This window comes from Nanorana parkeri, unplaced genomic scaffold (genome assembly GCF_000935625.1).
Source record: "Nanorana parkeri isolate BGI_ZX_2015 unplaced genomic scaffold, ASM93562v1 scaffold17, whole genome shotgun sequence".
NCBI classification, from domain to species: domain Eukaryota; kingdom Metazoa; phylum Chordata; class Amphibia; order Anura; family Dicroglossidae; genus Nanorana; species Nanorana parkeri.
Genome location: NW_017306285.1, coordinates 964,666 through 973,046, shown reverse-complemented (window position 1 = coordinate 973,046; position 8,381 = coordinate 964,666). Strand labels below are relative to the sequence as shown.

Genomic DNA, 8,381 nt, shown 5'->3' with positions numbered 1-8,381 from the left:
CAGGGTGCATGGTGCTCAGTGGGCACCGAGCCTGTGTGACAGTGCAGTGGGCACCGAGCCTGTGCGACAGTGCAGTGGGCACACGTACACTAGTGTGTGGCGGAACGATGCGGTGCCCGCTCACCGGGCACACCCGGAAATGAGCCTCGTACACCTCCAGTGTCTTTTTGGCCCCGCCCCCCTCCGGGTGTCCCGCGCCCTGCCCCTTCCCCGCCTCCAGTCCCTCCTCTCCTCTCCTCAACCCTCCGCACCACCAAATCCCGCTCGCAGCCATTTGCCCGCAACTTATATAGGGTGCTGCCGGCCAATGGGAGAGCTCGCTCGGCGTGACGTGGGCGGCCAGCCGCGCAGGCTCAGTCAGCCGCTGCCCTCTTGAGTTTGAGCGGCGGAGTAAAGATGGCGGCGGGTTCGGATCTGCTGGATGATTTCTTCAACACGGACGTGGACGAGAAAGTGGTCAGCGATCTGGTGGGCTCCCTGGAGTCCGAGTTGGCAGCCGCGGCCCACCACCACCATCACCACCACCACCCGCCGCAGCAGCCACAGCCGCACCCGGCGCCCCCCGAGATCCGCAGCCAGGCCCTAGCCAACCATGTTGCCAGCCCTGCTGGGGTAGGGGCCACTGCCGCCGCCGGGGGCCAGCCAGAAGCCAAGATCGGACTCCCCCAGGACCTCCCTAAGACCGGTGAGCCGTGCAGATGGGGGCTGGGGCAGGTGTAGGGGGTGTCCTGGCAGTGCCAGGGTGCCAGCTGTGCCCTGAGGGTGACAGGAGTGTGCCAGTTGCCTCATCCCACCAGTGAGCTGCTAAACTGGTGCCGGTGAGGAGCTTGCCATGTCCCGTCGCATACTGGAGGGTGCCAGGTCAACTTGGGGTGACTGTGCTCTCTGGGCGCAGGTGGCAGGGTGCCCTGGCTGATCTAAGGGCTCCATGGTTGCCCACCGGGGTGACAGGGGCCATGCCGCCTTCTATCCTTTGCTCGCTGAGCTTGCGCTTGGAAAGCAGCAGCTGTCACCCCCGCTGTCGTCTCCCCGGGGGTGCCACCTACTACTTTCTGGGTGTAAGCCTGTACACTGGGGTCAAAGATGAGTCGGTTCTGTGCTGGGATCTGATTCGTGGCCCCCGGGTTGGTTTTGAGTCATGTCGGTGGGCATGGGGGTGCCAGCTTTGCCCAGAGGGTGACAGGAGTGTGCCTGTCGCTGTACCCCAATAATATGCTGCTTAATTTGGTCTGGTTGGATGCTGGAGGGCATCTGGTAAGCTTGGGGTGCCCAGGCATACTTGGCACAAGTAGCAGGGTGCTCAGGCAGTTCTTTGTGTGCCAGGGCTACCTGGAGGGATGATGGGGGGCCGTGTCAACTTGCGTCTTTTGATCGTAGGGGTTGCAGTTGGAAAGTAGCAGCTGTCACTCCTCTGTCATCTTTTCTTGGGGTGCCACATGCCAATCATAAGCATGCAGGTTGGGGTCAGAAATGAGTATTCTGTGTGTTTGCATCTGATTGGTGACCCCGGGGGTTATTTTACTACATTTGTCGGGTTGGGGGTGTCCTGGCAGTGCCAATGTGTCAACTGTGCCCGTAGGGTCACATACGTTTGCCAGCCGGTGCACCCCTACTATAAGCTGCTTAACTCACCCCCAGCAAGGAGCCGGTGCTGTCTTCTCAGATGCTGGAGGTCATCTGGTAAGCTTGTGGCGTCTAGGCATACCTGACACAAGTAGTGGATTGCCCAGGCAGGTCTAAGGGTGCCGGGGTTACGCAGGGGATGGAAGAGGCCATGCCAGATATCATTTTTAGGTTGCAGCTGTGATCTCTTCCTGGGATGCCAGCTATATTCCCATCATAAGGCTGTAGGTTGGGGGGTCATAGATGAGTCCATTGTATGTTTTGGGTAGTTGGGATCTCATTGGTGAACCCGCAGTGAGTCATCTTGGGCATGTATGGCAGGGGGTGACCTGGAAATGTTGGGGATACCAGAGCTGTTCTGGCATACTTGCCAACTGTCCTGGTTCTCCAGGAAACCTGCAGAGGATGAAGTGTCCCCAGTAACGAGTATAGAACTTATACTGAGATGAGAGTCCTTGTTGGGTTATCTCCAGGGTGGCAGGACACGCAACCAAATACCTGACAGACCTAACATTAAACTCCCTGATAAGCAAAGCATTGCAGAGAGTGATAAAGACATGCAGAAAGCAAACCATAGCGTGGTAAGCCACCACTGACTGTCCATGAACCGTACCGACAACTGGTGCTGCTTTCTGCACGTTGTCATAGTTACCCTTATGCTGTCTTATGGGGTGAGCCCGCTTGTCTTGCTCATAGGAGATGTATAGGTTAATCTGAGGCACCTTGGGCGGCGATCATGCCTCGGTATGTTTCCTGAGGTCCAGCTGGCATTGGCCGCAGAGCAGTGATAGGCAACCTCGGCACTCCAGCTGTTACACACACACACACACACACACACACACACACACACACACACGTGTGTGTCAGCATACTATGTCTATGTGATCTCAGTGGCACGGTTGCTGTACCTGTGCTGTAACTTTGTATATTCTAATGTTGGTGTTGTATTAATGAAACGTGGTACTTGTTTATTTCACACCATTGCTTTGTTCCCTAGGAGCAGCCGTACCTGGAGTCCAAGGAGGCGTTATTAACAATACCCGACCGCAAACTGCAGCTCAGGTGGATGGCGTTCAGTCTGCTGGATCAGAGGCAGGAGGAGTCCTCAGTCAGGCCAAAGCCGGGGTCCTTGGCAACATTGTAACTGCTTTGCCCAACCACGGCTCGGGCAATGGCAAACCTGCGGCCCTTCAGGCCATGAACGGGAATAACGTCATTATCAATTCTCACGTCCCCGGGGGGCACGGAGCTCCGTTTCAGGGGAACAGCAACCCGGCACCCGGAGTTAATATCGTGAACAATGGCCCCGTTCCTGTCACTAAGGGTGGCGTCAACGCAGCCGCCAATACGGTGATCCAGACTTCTTACCTTGCGACCACGAACGTGTCGACCTCTGTCATCTCGTCATCTGCATCGACCGCGGGGGCAGCTGGACAGCCCACAGGCATGGCAGGTGTACCCACTACTGTAGCGCTGGTGAGACCTCTTGTGCATCAGGGAGTGCCAGCCACCCAGAACGGAAGCAATACTGTGATCAATTCCCCTTTGCCAGCTCCCGGTGGGGTACCCTTGCAAATGAACAGCCAGCCCAGCCCGGTGCCCAGCCAGGTGATCAAATCCGAGCCCCCGAAAACTATCATTCAGACTCCTCAGCAGAGCCAGCCGGCCCACGGGAATATGGTTATTGGACAGACTATGCAAGTGGGACATCCAGGCCCTGGGGGGGCAGCTCCTGGGCCCGGCACCCCAACGGCAATGGGCAAACCTACAGTCAGCATTGTGCCTCCAAGCTTGCCAAGGACTCCTACAGCACCGCTTGGCGGCATCAGGGCGACCATAACGCCACCCATGTTAGCGCCGCGCGTGCCACCACCTCAGAACCAACCAAACATCCAAAACTTTCAGCTTCCCCCAGGTAAGGAACGACATCATCTATGGGTCAGGTTTATGAATGGGGTGAGGAGTGCTGCGTGTTTATACTACATGTGACTGTCATTGTCATCCTGCGGTGTAAAAGCCAATCCCCGCTCTGTAACTTTACACGAGTGTCACATGGGGCAGTGTTTTGACAGCGTGAGACTAGGGAGCATTGTGTAATACAGGGGTAGGCAACCTCGGCACTCTAGCTGTGCTTTAACTACAAATCCCATCATGCCTTTGGTAGTCATGCTTGTGGCTGTCAGTCTTGCAATGCCCCATGGTACTTGTAGTTCCACAACGGCTGGAGTGCCGAGGCTGTTTACCCCTGATGTAATATATTTGTCTTCAGCAAATACTGTAGTGTGAACAGTTCTCATCCGAGTCACTCAGCGTGGCCCCCGGCTCACCTACGCACCTTCATGTCTGTTTAGTATACGAAGGATCCCGCGTCGGCCTAACTCCTATGTCACGCTTCAAGGCTTGCACTCCGTTTTATTGATCCTTTTACACTTAACCCATTCATGTCACTGGAACCTGCAACTAGCTTTCCCCAGCTCACCTTTTTGGATCAAAGTCTGAGATCTGGCCGTTTCTGAGAAGCAAACGGCTCCAGAAGCTCCAGAATCTAAGCACGATCATTTATTTTAAAGTTCCCTTGCAGTGGGGCTACCCCTGGCACTGCAAGGGTTAACTCGGGGGTGGCCAAATTAATACGGAAGGCAGGAGGGTGGCCTGTCCTGTCCTATCCAGGAGCCCGCTCCATTGACAACAACTAGGTTTAAGAACAAGTCCAGGCATATTAAACATTAACACTTGTAGTGGGGCCATCCCTGGCACTGCAAGGGTTAACTCAGGGGCGGACAAATTAATACGGAATGCGGGAGCCGGCTTGGTCCCCAATGCAGCAGCCGGCTTGGTCCCCCAATGCAGCAGCCGGCTTGGTCCCCCAATGCAGCAGCCGGCTTGGTCCCCCAATGCAGCAGCCGGCTCCATTTGACAACAATCTAGAGATGAATTCTGAGCATATTAACATTAACCCTTGCACCTCATGCACTGCAAGGGTTAACCGCTAGTTTTCGTCTAGGGTGTAAAATAAGATATACTCACCTGATCCACGCACCCGCCTGGCTGCTAGATCCATCCCCACAGCTTCTCTGGGTTACACCGGTCTAAGGACCCGCAATGTCATCACATGACGGCCACCGAATATCGGGTGAGTATATATTTTTAACTTTACACCCTAGGCCAAAATGAGCACTTAACCCTTGCTGTGCCAGGGGTTGCCCCACTGCAAGGGTTAATGTTTAATATGCCCGGGGTTCACCTTAAGTTAGGCGCCAGTTATTTCTTAGAAGGAGCCTCGGCGACCTGGCTCCCGGGATATGTCCAGCCCTGAGTTAACTTCTCGTTAATGTCTAGGGCAGGGGTGGGCTATGCCGGCCCTCCAGCAGTGCTTTAACTACAAATCTTGCAATGCCTCATGGAACTTGTAGTTCCACATCAGTCTGGGCTTGCCTACCCCTGGTCTAGGGGCTTTCTTTAAAGCCGTTTTATTTACCTGATCGGCGCTTCCCTCTTCTCTGGCTTTGGACTGTCCCTTGGCGTCCACATGTCTAATGTGGGGCCATGGGCCCGGCAGTATACGCAATGATTTCAGCGGGCCTCCAACCACTGAAGCGTAGTGGGGGGGTGGCTACGGGCACTGGTCTTGGGGATCAGGTAAGCAAACCTGTTTTAAAGTCCCCCCCCCCCTCAAGACAGAAATGGGCAGTTAACCCTTGCAGTGCTGTAATTCCAAATTCTTTTTCTGTCTAGATTGTTAGATGGAGCCAAAAGGAAAAAAAACTAAACTTTCTGGAAGATTTCCGTACCGTACGCGCCAATTGTTTTGTGTTTTGGCCGTTTTGTTGTCTTATATCTGGTTCTTTTTTTTGTTACATTATTAGATCAAAATTGTATTTTTTCTTTTTTATATATATATTTTGTTTTAATATTGGAATGTTTTTGGGTGGTTGTGACTGTAGAATGAGATCCCAGCTCTGTGATTTCCCGGCCAGCTTTGTGGATTGTTATGAAGTCGGTCAGTTGGTGTCACTAGAGGTTTATGTGCTGGCTTGCCGGAGCAGATCCTCCGTACTGAGGAAACCTGCGATGTGCGTTGTCAGGGCTCTCTGTCGCGTTGTCCTCTAATCATCATATCCGGGTCTCTGATTTTTATAGGAGTTCTGGAGGTTTAATAAGTTAGGGGCCGACGGATTAGGATAGGATTCAGGGGCCAGTCTGTCCAATCCAGGAGCCGGCAGGATTTTTCAGGATCCAGCTCCATTGACAGCAAGAGGAAACCTGTAACGTTAGGCGCCGGCTGTCATTGCTAAGGAGCGTTGGCGCCCTGGCTCCGGGTACCTGTTGATGTGTGTCTGGGTGAAGTTGAAGTTTGTTTACATATTCAGTCACATCCTCCTGACATACCGATAGGACGGGTTTGAAAGTGACAGCTGGGATCTGATTGGCTGCCGAGGTCATTACACCTTCTTCACACTCTGTAATCCTTCTTCATATCTCAGATGCAGTGAGGGGTCCGCACAGCTCTACATCTCCCGGGGGAGGGCGACTTCTGCTTTGTGGTGGATCAGTTATTTCACTTATTTGTCTCCGTTTTAGAACAAAAAGTTTTCCGTGGTCGGGTTTCCCTGTGATCCGTCTCTTAGAGTGTAAGCTCCTAGCGGCAAGACCCTCCTCGCTCTCTTACACTGAGTTCTATTGTAACTGTACTCTGTAGCATGATACTGGGAAGAGCCGCACAAACCTGTAGATGATATAAATCCTGTATAATAATAATATTATAAAAGTGTGTGTATATTTAACACACACACACACACATTTTTTTTAATAATACAAAAATACATAATATAAATATTTTACACACACAATTTTTTCTATTTAATAGTAATAAAAATGATATACACACACAAACATTTTAAAATAATATGACATATACGCACACTTTTTAATAAATAAAAATTTATATACACATACACACTTTTATAATAATGTAAATTTTTTTTGTATGTATATATTATACAAATTTATATACATACACTTGTTTATAATTTATAAATCTCGAATAATAATGATGATGATGATGTTAAAGGTAAAGTCCACCTTTTAGAAAAAAAAATGTGCGTTCATCATTTATTATTATTTTATTTTGTTTGCATTGAAGCCAGTAAAGCATGGCAACCATGATCATGAACCATGATGGCGGGTGCAATGCTCTGGCTCCTGCAGACTCTTCCTCCCAGTCTCCATCCATACCGAGGTTGTGACTTTCAGTAACATGGACGAGAGGGAGAATGAATGGACCACAAGTACAGTGACGTCACCACACTTGTTCTCAGTGGAGTACTACAGGTCCCTCTGGTGCGGTGGCCGATGGGACTTGTAGTCTTAACGCGGATGTGGTTTAAGGCGCGGGTCGTTGTAGAACGTGTGTGTGTGTGTGTGTGTGTGTTCATTCTGCCATGCTCTGTGTCCTGCAGATTGGACGTTCTGGGTGGATTGTGACTCTTTTTATCTCTCGCTCGCACTCTTCTTATCGGTCTGGGATTTGTGGCTCTGAACCAGATCTGGTTCCAGGGAAGTCTTCTTGTATCTCACATGCTGAGGAGGGGGGAACGGGGATCTGAGGATTGTAGGCTGGAAAACATCATGTGCTTTATTACATGTGTTTACTATGCCAGATATTAGTTGTGTCTGTCTGTCTGTGCGTATGGACCTCCTGTCTGTGTCTAGATCAGTGACAGGGTACCTCAGCACACCAGTTGTGGTGAAACTACAAATCCCATCCTACTTGTGGCTCTCAGTCTTTCAGTGCATGATAGGATTCGTAGTCCCATAGTTTGCTTCCCCTGATTCAGGGTCTCTCTCCTGCTGACCTGCCCTTTTGCGGATGCGTCCACTGCACAGAGTGCGGCATCCAGATTCAAGGTTTACCGGAATCGGCCAATCCGAGCCTTGATAGTAAACGATTGTACGAGCCGATCACAGGGCACAAATCCAGCTGTTCACACACAAGGGTGAATGTGGCCGGGGATTCCTTGTCCGCCTGTTCGTGTGAATGTGACGTCCATTTCTTTGTGTATGGACAGCCCAGACTTGACGTTGTCCTGCGGATAGAATACAGACGGGTCAGAACCCCTGGCTGGGTCACCGCACACGTTCCAATCTGATTGGACCTTATCCTTTTAGATCTACCAACAACTATGCAGTGCAAGGGCCCGCCTGGTTGGATGCAGACTGATTGGATAGATCGGGCCGTGGCTCGTATTCCATAGTTTTGGTAAATGTGAAGTTGATGGTACAGAGATTCACCCTCACTGTTGGTCCTGGTCACCGCTGTCTCCGGTTTAGAAGATTTGGGGAAATCCAAAAAGTGGAGTTGTCACAGGAACAGGAAATTTTCCATTAGGTGAACCTGGATTGGGGGATATCATCTCCGTTTTGGAGAGATCTCCTGTTCCTGCCGTGTCACAGGGACAGGAAGTGAAGGGAAATATATCCCCCAACGGTACACTGACCTGGGTCTTAACCCTTTACACTTTTAAATCGTGTTATCCTAAGTTTCTCATAAACAACAACGTGCTGAGAGATCTCCGGCCCCAGATTCCGGGAGAATTGCCCCCTATCCCTCTCTAACACCCATACTTGCTGGACGGGGGGGACCAAGTGTTTCTTCTCGTTCAGCCCACCGGACTTCACTATCAATGTCTGGCTCACTGCGAGGTGTTTTTCATCATTGAAGCAATAGCAGGGGTAGCCAAAAATCTAGCCCCCCCCCC

General features: G+C 51.4%; 1 protein-coding gene across 4 annotated transcripts in view; it reads left to right on the top strand.

Annotated features, from left to right (window-relative positions):
* The first annotated feature begins 221 nt into the window (after positions 1 to 221).
* Positions 222 to 8,381, top strand: part of TAF4 (TATA-box binding protein associated factor 4) — a 36,106-nt gene continuing 27,946 nt past the window's right edge. For 2 of the 4 annotated variants that reach the window (XM_018560184.1, XM_018560177.1), the window contains exons 1-2: positions 224 to 685; positions 2,621 to 3,538. In XM_018560184.1, the coding sequence (XP_018415686.1) occupies positions 397 to 685; positions 2,621 to 3,538 (1,207 nt within the window). In that variant the 5' untranslated portion in view covers positions 224 to 396. Of the gene's footprint in view, positions 686 to 2,620; positions 3,539 to 8,381 lie in introns of all 4 variants that reach the window. The other 2 variants (XM_018560193.1, XM_018560201.1) reach the window with 2 other exon arrangements.